This window comes from Tamandua tetradactyla, chromosome 24 (assembly GCF_023851605.1).
Source record: "Tamandua tetradactyla isolate mTamTet1 chromosome 24, mTamTet1.pri, whole genome shotgun sequence".
Lineage (NCBI taxonomy): Eukaryota > Metazoa > Chordata > Mammalia > Pilosa > Myrmecophagidae > Tamandua > Tamandua tetradactyla.
The window spans coordinates 9,246,214-9,260,076 of NC_135350.1; the positions used below are offsets into that span (position 1 = coordinate 9,246,214).

Sequence of the window (13,863 nt, forward strand, 5' to 3'; positions counted from 1 at the left end):
AACTCACAGGGTCCCAATCACCTTGCTTAGAAAGTAGAGATGATAATATTGACTTTGTCCAATAGGAAAAAGGAGTATACTAGTCAAAACCCTTCATAATAAACTTCATTTTGCCATAAAATTCTATATCACAAAAAAATATTTAAGTGCAATTATGGCCTTTTATATAAACATTTAATATTCAACATTTAGTATTATATGGAAATTCAATACTCAAGAAATATTTAATACAGTGCTATTCTAGTGTTTCAATCTTGTTTCAATCATTGATTGACATACTACATCAGAGGATTATAGATCTCAAAGAAACCTTATAAACTTCAGAGAAGTTCTAGTCTAGTGCTTTTATTCAATTTTACCGTGTTTTCTCATAGTCCTTTCTAGAATCTGGAAAATATTTAATTTACAAATATATATCTCTACCCCACTTTTTAGTGGTCATGTGGCTGACTTGCTCTTGATAATCTAATAAATGAACTTAAAATAAACTTAAAACAAAATAAACTTGAAATAAAATTTAAACTAAGCTGCTCAAAAATTTCATCTTCTAGAAGCCATAATATGGGGTATTCACTATTCAGTTCTGTTAATTGTGTGATATTTTCCATGTTACTTTTCTAGGAATACACATTTTGTCCTTTGGGATTCCACAGTTCAAAGAAAAATAACTTTTCATATGAGGAAATGGAAGAGACAAGAAAAAAGCATATATATCACAACATATGTCCCCCCTGAAAAAAAATTGTCAACTAAATGCTTTTCCTTGCATTCAATATTACACCAGTGGTATTATGCTTGGAAATTCTGGAGTAAGAATGAATGCTTTTTAAAGCAATGCTTTGCTCAGAGTTTTTGGTCATCTGTTGTTAGAAAGGAAGTATGCTTGTAAACACTTGACCCCCATGACTGGTTTCTCCTTTTTTCCATATTTATGTTACTGGGGGGAAAAAAAGCATTCATCAAAAAGGGAAAATTTCTTTTCTGAACCAAAGGCATTGTGTATTTACAGTCTCTAAAGTACCACACCCAAATTTCTTAACAACAAAGGAGACATAGTTATTAGCACAGTAACCAATCAAACAGATGTACTTTTAACTAACTCACTTCAGAAGCATGAACTGTTTTTCCAGCTAATCCAAATAATTAGTCAAATATTTCATTTACATATTATTTTTTCCTTTTTTATCTGAAGGGCTTGGCCAAATGAAATGATATAGGGACAATATTCGCTTCCTGCCAGTGTTGTTGATAACATAGTAAGGAAAAGAATAGTGTTACACATTTTCAAAAAATACATCGATTTTCCACCCAAGATTCACATGATAAAAATATCTGATAAAACCAATGGCTCTTCTCCAAGGATGCTGAGACATTTACAACCCCAAAATATGGCATATTTTGTAAAGTGCATTAACTGAAATAAAAACATTGTTGGAAAGATGCTGATCATTTCTGAGTCATTGACAAAATAGCAAACATCTGCATCTGAATATTGAAAGCAAACATAAGATTCACAGTATTTTTGACAGGATCCATCAATCACTCAGTTGATTTGGTCTCAGAATACACAGCTTTAGCCAAGCGCACAAATCTAAATGAATATACAAATATCAACCAAAAAAGGTAGTGCATCTAGAATTATACAAAATTTAATAGGTCTAATAGGCCATGAGTGCTTTAACCCATATCATCTACATAATCTTAATCTGTAGGTGATTTAGTATGCGGTTCATTTAAAATAAGAATCCTCCCTCTCCTTTACTTTGCACACACATCTGGTATATATTCTCTATTTCCATCAAAATGAACAAGGAATAAAGGAAATTTTAATATAGTGTTTCTACAAAATCTTATGTTTGCTAGTATTTTATCATTGTCTATTGTTCTTCATTTTTGTCTTCTGCTTTATTTATCTAATTTTTCACCCAGTTGACGGCCTGTAACTTTAATCCTTTTATGTCTGATAGACTTCATTAAGATGCACAATAATTGACAATTAAAAAAAAATGTGAACCAATAGTGCAGTTGAAGACACTATTATTCAGGGTTAAGGAAAAGGAATATATTTACAAATATATGTACTGTAAAAACTAAAGATAGTGTTGAAGAGTTCAGGCATACTTGACACTATTAGAAAGTTAAAATAAGCCATGTTCCTGAACACTATACAACATGTGACATTTTAATGTTGATTTATGAGAAAATGACACTGATGGGCATAAACCAGAAATCTATCTGTTATGAGAAAGTTAAAAAAAAAAACCTAACCGCTAATTTTTTTAATAGCTAAAATCCAGATAATCTTAGTTCTTTCCTCTCGCTAACAATGACTCATGATGCAGTTTCCAACTCTTACATACAATCCTTTCTATCATGTGTATGTTTTTGCGGTTCCCTAAATTTCCGTCCCTTTGAAATAACATTTACAAACAAAAATAACTTTATGTCAGTAGCACGTCTCATAACACTCTCTTAACTATGCTCTTTCTGCATCAACCAGATCTACAGGATAAGTTCTTGGCCTAATCGTCTCAATAGAACTGCGACATTTTCTAGTTGCCAATGTTCGATTTTAACAGATAAAACGATTCATCCTCACTTTCTCATCTATAATTTCAAATTAGTCCCATAATAACCTTATAAAATAGGCAGAAAATTAATTCTCTTGTTGGTGATCATATAGTTGGTCAATAGCAAAGTCAGAACTGTTACGCTCTTAAGTATGTGTCTATATATTTAATAAATATTCTTTGAAAAATAATCCAAACAATATAGAATGTTTATAAAAGGAAAAATCTTCTCTGTTCCCCTCACCAAATCCTATTTAACAGACAGCCACCATTAGCAAGACACATCACTTTTTTCATTCATTCTTTCTTTTTTTTTTTACTTTGAACATCTTTCTGCCTCAGAGCATAGAACTGAATTCATTCTATGTAAAAAGCTCTCTTTTACATCCACTCTTAAAAGTGGATGTCCCTTTTTAATTTCTCTATTTTCTGCTCACTGGATATTTTGATGCCCCAACTGTAACTGAAAAATTCTGCAAAATGTGAAAATTAAGGATTTGCATTTCAAGTCACTTCTTTCTATTATTCTCTCAATTGTTTCATATGTTTTAATTTTGTAAGAAAACACTTAGAATATGTATATTTGAATTCAAAACACATCGGTCAAATTACTTGAAACTGTAATTAAAATTTGTTCTGAAAGACCATGTCATCTCTCCATTCATATAAACATATCATTATAATAAAAAATAGACAAATCATATATATGTCAATACATGAAGCACATTGTCATATATGCCAATATTTTCCAGAATCTAGTCCTTGGAGATAAACTCATCTATGTTCCTTGTGGCTTGTTTCTCTGTAATATAAATAATCTGAGTCATTAAACAAGTTCTGTCTCATATAGACACATACTTTGAAACCTGATTGCATTACTTATGAATTCTTTAATGATAAATTGTAGCAAGAAAATCAAAAGATAATAAAATAAAATCTTTTTTTTTTACTTAAAGGAAATGGTTACAGTTTCCTATACCACCAAATAAGAAGCACAAGATATCAAATAATAAATCATATGGTATAAACTATTTGACTCAGGCTTCTATCAATTATGATAAATTATTCTTCTGGCACAAATGGACATTAAAAACTTTTTTTAAAATGACTATATATAGGTTTTACTTTCAACACTTTCCAAACTTTGCCTCTAAAATTTCTTTACAGTTAATTATCTTCCAAATATCACCTTTTTTCTACGGTAAAAAAAAAAGGAAGATAATTAGGTCCTCTGGAAGTCTGTTTGCCTGACTGTACTGAACAGAAATATGCATCTTTGCTTATCTGCCAAGTTCACCCAGAGAATTTGCAGTGCATTGGATTTTTTCCAAAAAGCTAAGATGGGTTGTTGAAAGTTCCTTTTTATCCATCTGCAAAATTTCACTCTCTCCGTCTGCAGGCAGTGACAGATCCCCTTTACAGATATTAGGATTAAAAGTGCAATGAACCACACATTTGTTCCCTTTAAGCTATATAACAATGAATACTTCAGTAGCTCCTTCTTATAAGTATTTTACTTCAAAGAAGCTCTCAGTAACCAGAGTTCACCATTCCCTATGGAGCTAAATAAAGCTTTTCTGTGATAGGCCCTTCCTATAAAATTTGCAATTCTTACCATTATTTGAAAAGCTCAGGGAAAAAAAAAAGTGGTAAGCATTTTACATTGCTTTCATTGCACCACTGAACAGCCCCAGCTGATGAAAGCAAAATGTAGAGGGCCTGATGCATGCTGAGGAGGGCACAAACTCTTCTGTGAGGTCAGTACTTTCGGCTTTAGCCCACTGATAGGGTAAGGTCCTGCTTTCCTCATCTGCTTTGCCTCTACGTGCATGAACTAAAGAGATATTGGGCATAGGTGTGATTCAAATAAATTTGTGAAAACATCTCTACAATTTGCCCAAGAAGAACATGATTATTCTATAATTTATGTGCTGCAAAAAAAAATTTTTTTTTTTTTAAACATAGGCAGGCACCGGAAATCGAACTCAGGTCCTCTGGCATGGCAGGCAAGCATTCTTGCCTGCTGAGCCACCGTGGCCCACCCTGTGCTGCAAAATTTTAAACACTGATGAATGTGGATGACAATAACACATTTTCTATATGCCCCCAGTTAATTATATGGCCAATACAATAACTATAATAAGGAATTTCTAGCATTCTAGATTTAATATTAATTATGAATTAAATGGAGGAATTGGGGGAAAGGAAGGCAGTGATTGATCTGGAAAAAGCAATAATCAATTAGTTCACTAGAACTTTATGCACCTTATTGGGTATCAATCTTTCTGTGTAAGCTTTGTTGTACAGTGACCAAAAAGTAATGTTTAGTTTCAGGTGTAGCACAGGAATTCTCATCATGGAAATGAACTTTTTCCCTGATAATTCTGTCATTTTCTTGCAGAAAATAATCAGTAATACTTTGATTTATTGAGTTTTCATTTTCTCCTTTCTTCATAGTGAACACAGAGTAAGGGATTTAAATGCAGATTGCAAATGACTTTAACCAAAGGCATAACAATAATGCAATGATAAATTTTATGTAATGCATATGTTATCACAATAAAAAAAAGAAAATCAAGACTGTAAACTTTATATGTGGTCCTCATGATTTCATATTTAGCCCTTTGAATTATTCTCATTTCCTTCCCAATAATTAAAACAAGATTTCATTTACCAGTAGATACTGGTCTTAATGTATCATTCATCGATATTTATACCCAAATGGAATGTTTCAAGGATATAACCCAAACTGTGCTTCTTCTCCTTCCCCAGACATGAATCTTGGAATAGAACAAACAACGCTTCCACAATCAATGGACCAGATTTCTGAAGTCAGGGATGCCTCAGTGGAGTCTTCATCCAGACAGAGACTGTCACAGATGACCCCAGTATCAAAAGTATTTAGTGATAACTAGTCTGAAACCAAGTAGCTTGCAACTTGCAGAAAGAGTCCTCTAATCGCCATGGTATTCAGACTAAGGATTGTGTGGAAGCAATTAAACAGGCAGCAGTCCTAGGGATGCAAGCCTTCAGTAGACTCTCAGAACCACTTCTCTTCTCAGTGAGCCACTGGAGGCATTGAATTTTCTGGGTAGCACTTTCTGGCTTGAAGGACCTGCTCTTTTCTTGCTATAGCTCTAACAGTTTTGAATCTTGCCTTTATGACTTCAACTACTCTAATCCCAGATGGCTCTTGGGTCTGACTTCATCATGCCACTTTGGCCTTGAAATAAAATGACCTGGGTCTGATATAGGAACTGTTTAAAAAGTTTCTATCTGACTTCAAATAGAAATATGAATGCAGCTGATCTCAATAGGACTAAGGTTTATCAGAATACAGGGTAAAGGATGATATCGTCTGTATTTTAAAACTTTGACATCTGTGTGAGACTAAAGGGAGAGATGTGTGTTTGGTGCAAGATTTATACTTTGGGTAGTGCCTTTCCTAACTTTACTTGTATGATCAGTTTAGTTGAACACCATAAGTGCATGGAATCTTGAATAGGGTTTTGAGATTTTGTTGGTCTCTCCAGGTTAGTGTGATGCCCCAATGTATTCCAGAGTAATTTGGACAGTAAATGAAGAAGATTTTGCAAAGTCCCTTTGGGAGACTTAGGAGAAAGGAAGAAATATGCAACTTCCCATTTGGAGAATTTCTGATATTCTCATAAGCAGTGGGGACAACCAAACCAATAGGGCAAGCCCTCGATCTTGGGGTTTGCCCCTATGAAATGTTTCCTGCAAAGGATAAGCTAAGTCTACATAAATTAGGCCTAAGTGTCATCCCCAGAGAACCTCTTTTGTTACTCAGATGTGGCCTCTCTCTCTGAGCCAACTTGATAGGTGAACTCACTGCCCTCCCTCTGACATGGGACAAGACAGAAATTCTTATAAATCTTGCTGGCAACGTGTAAATCTCCCTGGCAACGTGAGACAGAAATTCCGGGGTGATCCACCAGGACCTGGCATCACTAGGATTGAGAAAGCCTTCTTGACCAAAAGAAGGAAGAGAGAAATGAGACAAAATAAAGTTTCAGTGGCTGAGAGATTTCAGAGTCAAGAGATTATCCTGGAGGCTAGTCTCATGCATTATATATATATATCTTTTTAGTTTATGGTGTATTGGAGTGGCTGGAGGGAAGTACCTGAAACTGTTGAGCTGTGTTCTGGTAGCCTTGATTCTTGAAGATGATTGTATAAAGACATAACTTTTACAATGTGACTATGTGGTTATGAAACCTTATGTCTGATGGTCTTTTTTTCCACAGAGTGGACAGATGAGCAAAAAAATATGAATAAAAATAAACAAATAGTAGGGGGGAGAAGGAAGGCAGATGGAAATACTAGTAGTCAATGAGCGGGGAGGTAAGGTGTATGGTATGTATGAGTTTTTTCTTTTTATTTCTTTTTCTGGAGTGACGCAAGTGTTCTGAAAAATGATCATGGTGATGAATACACAACTACGTGACGATATTGTGAGCCACTGATTGCACATCATGTATGGAAGGTAAGTTTGTAAAGATTTCTCAATAAAAGTACATTTTTAAAAAATGACCTTGGTCTGAATTTTGGCTCTGCTACATGACTAGTAGTTTATTGGGCAATATGGATAAGTAATTTAATTTCTATGAGGCTTCATATCATCTATAAAACCAAGTCATAATATCTACCTCATTGGGTTTCTATAACTATTAACATAAAAATAACTCAAGTAAAATATTTTGTATTATATGTACCACATATCATGTATTCAATACTACTATCCTGTATTAGTTTGTCTTTAAAACTCTCTAAGCAAGTTTTACATATTCCAATTTAACTTTTTTGATCATTCCCTATACCTGCTTTTCTACCCTGCCCATGCTGTGGTTCCCAACAGAAACCTATTGCTTTCTTAAAAATTTTCCATTCTTATTTTATGGATACTGTCAGGCTAAGAAGAGTCATACCCTAATGGAAAAGGCATTATCTTGGATAACTTAAACTCCATATTCTCATGTCTTCTCTAGACCAAGTCAGTAAAATTCTCCCTGCCATAGTCATACATTCATCTTTGAGGACAAAGAACAACAGTTCCACTCATGAGCCTAGAAGGCTTCCCTTTTATGAACTTTGGTCACCCTGACCAGAAAAATTAATTAAATGAAGTGCCTGCTTTTTCATTCCCCAGATTCGTAATGGATTTAATAAAGGTTTTTATGTAGCTTCTTTGGCCAAAATTAGTATCTGCTATCAATAAAATTTGCAATGTAAGGTAACAGTTATACATTTTGGGTCAAATTAGATACTAAGCTGCAAATTTTATTATAGTGGGAAAAAATTATCTTTAAACCACAAAGAATTTATCTTCATAACTTTTTATGCTGACGAAATTCACTATAAATGTGATCAACTAGAACTGTACTTTTCAAACTGTTCCAAGCAGTCATTGGGGTCCCAGTGGCATCACATTTCACTGCCTGAAGGTGGGCAGGGGTGATGGGGAAAGAGTAGGCAAGAGAAGGTGGATCCCAGACCCCCATTCCTTCAAACAGTTCTCTTTCATTTTTTTATTTACATCAGATTCTATTTTTCCAAGATGGTTTTGGCAGCTAAAATAAATATCTGAAAGTCCCTAAACCAGAAGATCTCCTGGTCCTATTCAGAGCGCTAGGCGCTCAAGTAAACACTCTCAAAAGTCTAAACGGGAAGTAGAAATTTAGAGTTTCTAGTTAAATAGGCATATTCACATTCTTATAATTCATTGTCAACAAGCTGCAGCCTTTCATCTTCTGGGATTGTTTAATGCATTCACTGCCTGACTCTCTCAAAGGATGCTCGCCAAAGCAGGAAGAGCCTGCCAAGCTGATGGCGCCTGGGTAGGAACAGCAGGCTCTGCTCGGCCATGAGAACAAGATATGAGTTTGGGTTTTAAAAGTTAGTCTCTAAAAAACAAAATTACTCGCAATGCGGGAGATCTGGGTTCGATTCCCAGAGCCTGTTCATCCTGAAAAAAAAAAGAGGCAAGGAGGTTTTCTGGGCGGCCAATGCTGGCTCAGTGGCAGAATTCCCCAGTTTGATTCCCGGTGCCTGCCCATGAGAAATAAGTAAATAAATAAATCTTTCCATCAAGGTTAAATAGTGTTCTAAAATTTAGCCATGAAAGTACTGACATTAAGAGACACACTCCAAAACTGAGGTACTGAGAAAGGAAAAGCCATACCTTCCTTCCACCTTTCCTCAAAGCAGAGTATCCCTGATTCCTGATTTTAGAAGGCAATATTCATGGATATAATATAGATACCCATAAACCTACATGTTAATGCAAATTAGCGTAAAAACCACACTTAAGCAAATGTCCTCAAATACAGTTCTCTTTTAATTCTAAGGACAAAGGAAATTATTTATTACATTAAATAAATCCTTACCCACTTAAGTTTCATTATGATCTAAATGGGTGACTGAAGGTTGTCATCAAATTGGCATTTTAAGATCACTTCCAAAACTCAGAATTTAATGGTACCACAAATCCCCAGCCATCAATCCCAGCTGAATTACCTACAATGCTGCTGCCACGCTCCTATTTTCCACAAACATTATTTCAAATCTTTCTCCTTTCCTCAAATCCTTTCTAAGTACACTGGCCACATCCCCTTCATAGAAAAAATAGAAATCATTATTTGAGAATCCCTTTGACTTCCCCCACCCACTCTAAAAGCCCACTTGTATCTGTAGCCATACAACTGTCATCATCTGAGTATGTGGTCAGGTGTCCTTCCCAGCACATGAAGATAATCACTCATCTGAGCATTTCTTCTTACCTCCTCAGAAACCCATACCATCAATCAATCTCTCCCCTTCATTGGCCCTGTCACCATTAACATTTAAACACGTTAAAGACTCACTTGCATCTCATCTCAACATCCCTATCCAGCTACCGGCTTCTATTCACTTCTAATCACAAACAAAATTATTTAAACAATTATCTTTTTTGCCCCATCTCTTTACTTCTTGTATTAGTTAGGGTTCTCTAGAGAAACAGAACCAACAGGGAACACTTGCAAATATAAGATTTATGAAAGTGTCTCATGTGACCGTAGGAACACAGAGTCCAAAATCCACAGGGCAGGCTGCGAAGCCAATGACTCCGATGGATGGCCTGGATGAACTCCACAGGAGAGGCTCACCAGCCAAAGCAGGAACGGAACCTGTCTCCTCTGAGTCCTCCTTAAAAGGCTTCCCATGATTGCATTTAGCATCACTAATTGCAGAAGACACTCCCCTTTGGCTGATTACAAATGGAATCAGCTGTGGATGTAGCTGACGTGATCATGACCTAATCCTATGAAATGTCCTCATTGCAACAGACAGGCCAGCGCTTGCCCAATCAGATGAACAGGTACCACCACTTGGCCAAGTTGACACCTGTCCCCAACCATGACACTTCTCATTCATTCTTCAACCCAATCCGATCTAGCTTCTATCCTACTTCTCCACAAAAAAGTCCCTTGTCCAAATTGCTAGTAATGGCATTTATGTGGGAAAATGCAGTGAGTTTACTGAACTTCTCATGTTCCTTGACATCTCAGCAATATTTGACTAGTCCCCACCAACTCATTAGTTCCTCCTTTCTTTCCATATTGGAATTGGTCCTCTGTCCTTTATTGCACTATAATCTCAACAGAAGCAGCCTCATTTTTACCTTCAGTCTCAGTTACCAACTGTGAGACAATGATTCCCAAATCTATCCCAGATCTCTTGTCTGAGCTCCTAGACTCATCTATGTAACTGTTGACTTAGCACTTACACTTGGAAGTCTCAAGTCACCAAATTGTATCATAACATATTAATACAGCAATAATAACTTCCGTTCCTGAAAACAGTTCACACTATTAATGTTCCCTTAGTATCAGCATTAATAAAATTATCTAATTCTCATTTAACATTCAAAAGAAAAGCCAAAAAGCAGAGAAAATTAATGCCAATTAAATGATAATCATTAGAAGAATAGAAAGCTATTTCCCTAACTTTTTTTTAAAACTCCTCTCTTCACATTAAACCTCTTTCATGGCACTTGCCCTGAATTTTCTAAGGTCCCTTAGGAAATTTCTAGGTAAAATTAGAAATTCTTTTAAAATTGTGATTTTTTATAAAGAAGTTGAGTTGATGTATCCTGTTTTAGTATTCGCATATTTCCTCTGTACAGTGGATTGAATTATCAATCTAATATAAAGGAAAAATATATGATGCATCGCATCTAAATTATCACTAGTTTTTTGCATGATTACCAGTATTAATATCACCACACAGCTTGTCTAATAGTTCACAGTGCAATGCTTCCCCCTGTAACCAAGTATGATGGTTTCCCTAGTGTTTTAAAATTTCTTCTAGAAAAGAAAGAAGTTTTTCTACATGAGCTTCATGACCTTAAAAAAAAAAAAACAACAGCAGATTTCCATAATCCTTTCATATGACAGATGCTTAGAACAAAGAATTTTAGTATTCTATTATTTTTCTAAGTTTAATATTTGCTTCGTATATCCCTTCCATTTGCTTAAAAGAGTTTTTATATGTTTAGAATCTGAAGAATTCTCCACACTAATGCAATATGTTAGAATTATCCAGAATTAAATCACATAATTGACAAGTTCAGTGCAATTGATTCTATGAATAATTCTGAAGATAATATTTTGATCATAGAAGACAAACCATAAGCCCTAAGTGAAAACATGATTTTGATACACACGCCTCAATGTGTTCATTTTGTCTATTTCATTCTTATTTCTTTCCCCCATATCCCTCTTTCCACCAATTTCACTGAAAGATAATCAATTTATTTACCTTTCCATTCCCAAATACTTTTGATAATTGCCTATACTACAGAAATAAAAGCCCTATCATGTGTTACATTCCTCACAATTAAAATGTTATTAATGCTATCACTTCATTAAATCTATTTATAAAAAAATCTGTTTAGGCCACAATATCACTTGGTTACATTCAATCTCCATATCTTTTCATAGGATTCCTTTTACAGTAATAACAAAATACCACAAGTACCTTTTGTAACATGGTTGTCATTTGAAATATCAGTTCTTCATGTCCCTGTTCAGTTACTTACCTAAAAGGAAAAAAAAAGAAATATTAGAAGTTTGAAATATTTTGATTTATCATAAGAACAGCTTTTACATTTCTGATAAATTATAATAAAGTTGTTGCTCTATTATAAACCCAAAGTGAAATTTAAAATATTTACATATTTAAAGAGCTCAGAAGAGTAAATATTTCAAAAGGATATGTGAAAAAATGGAAATAAAATATAAGTATGTCAGAGGAAAAGATTTAAGAAACTATGAAAATGGCCATCCAGTCTTATGCAACGTAAAGATAACTGTGAACGAGACAAAGTTCTTGTATTCACCTAAGAATTCTTTCTACTGCTTCAAGTTTAGTATACCAAACACTTAGCCATACACTCTGGTTGACACTTCAGTCATATTCTACAGGAAAGTTCACATGATCTATTTTAAAACTTTTATGTTAAAACATTATGAAAACAGTAAAATAATTTTGGAATGAACAAAAATTGCTTATTCACTGAATTCAACACTACTTTTATGTATTCATGTTCTTTTCTATTTTAAATCCATGAATTTAAATTTTGTACTCATTTAAACCCAGCATATATATATAGCATACACTGAATATAACATGAATGTATATATGAATACAACATACTGTATTCCTTTTTCCATTTATTTAAATTATTTTGCCAAGCTCAGGCATATAATTTTAATGTCTGCACTGAACTGCTGTTCCATAATTGCACTGAATTGCTGTTCCATAATTTACCATTATCCTTGTTAACGACATATCTATAAATAGTATTTCAATTACATTGTGTGCATATCTTCCTTTTGTGTCTTATCAATTTCATATACATCCATGCTCCTAATTTTTGCTGATTTATACGTTCTGCTACCTAGTAGGGTACATTCTTCCTCATTGCTGTTTCTATAGATTTACTTTTATATTAATTCCTTAGTATTTTCCAATAGACGCTTAGAATCAGTTTTCTAAGTACAATTATTTAAAATCCAATCATACTTAATTAGAATTGCATTTCGTCTATAAATAGACTCGATAAAAATTGACATTCCAACAGCTGTTTGTCATCACATCCACAAACAGACAGTGTCTTGCCCCTATTCAAATTTTCCTTTGCACGCCCTCCGAAGGCATAACAGCCTTCTAATAGAGTCCACACACACCTTTGCCATGCTTGCTATTAGGTATTTAATTCCTATCTTGCAATTGTCAACAGGATCTTCTTTCCTGTTGTATTTTTCTCTCTAATATAAATGCGTGTTATTAATCCCTACACTTTTATTTGGGGTTCATTTTCTTTAGAAAATTTATATTCTATTTAAGGTCTTTGACATTTCTCTGATTGCATAACAAATTTTTAAACAATAAGGAAAATATTTGCATTCTTCTGGAGTATCCCCATTATGCAAGTTAATATAATTAGGTAGATACACTATGATATATAGAACAATTCAGAGCTGATGGCAGTTCATTATATCTTGCTGCCTTTTTTCAAAGTGTTTGGTTTATTTACATTTTACTCTAGTCAGAAATTTGGACAACTTTTTCATGCCAAAGGCTTGTTATAATATATCAAGGTTTTCTAACTGTTAATCATATTGTATCACAATATATATTTTCATAAAATGTGATTTAGTCTATGGTATTAAGCCACTGAAATATTGTAATAAAGTTCCACTTTATTTCTTTTGTTCTTCAAGGTACATTAACAATCTAACAGCCATTAACTGACAGTCAAGCCTGTGCCTGGTTATGAGAAGACAAATGATTTATACTAAACAGCTAGGGATGCTCTAATGGCTTACAACCCACTGACCAGTGTGCCTAGACCAACCACAGCAGAATCACTGAGAGAGCATGTTAAAGTCAAAGTCTTGAGCCCCATCCCAGTATAATTTTTTAAGACTCTGCACTTTGTACCATCTCACCAAGATAATTCTTCTGCACATTAAAGTTTAAGAAAAAATACAAGAATTGTTGTCCTGTTTCAGTGGTCCCAGTACCACCAGCATCACCTAGGAACATTAGAGATGCAATATTTAGTCCCCACCCAGAGCTTCTGAGTCAGAAACACTAGGAATGGGGCCCAAAAGGTGATTCTCAAACAGGCAAATGCTTCAGAACCACTTCCCCAAGCAAAGCAATTTCCTAGAATCTTTGTTCTGTTTGCATCCTCTCCCTTTTGGCTGTCTCAAGTCATGATGGA

The 13,863-nt window shown here is 34.4% G+C and overlaps 1 protein-coding gene across 2 annotated transcripts in view; it reads right to left on the bottom strand.

Moving 5' to 3' along the window:
• Positions 1-13,863, bottom strand: part of ANK2 (ankyrin 2) — a 767,321-nt gene that overhangs the window by 473,114 nt on the left and 280,344 nt on the right. Inside the window, exon 2 of one of the 2 annotated variants that reach the window (XM_077142485.1) lies at positions 11,610-11,670. The exons of the other annotated variant lie outside the window; for it this stretch is intronic. Within the exon in view, the coding sequence (XP_076998600.1) occupies positions 11,610-11,630 (21 nt within the window). The 5' untranslated portion in view covers positions 11,631-11,670. The remainder of the gene's footprint in view (positions 1-11,609; positions 11,671-13,863) is intronic. 2 annotated transcript variants of the gene reach the window in all.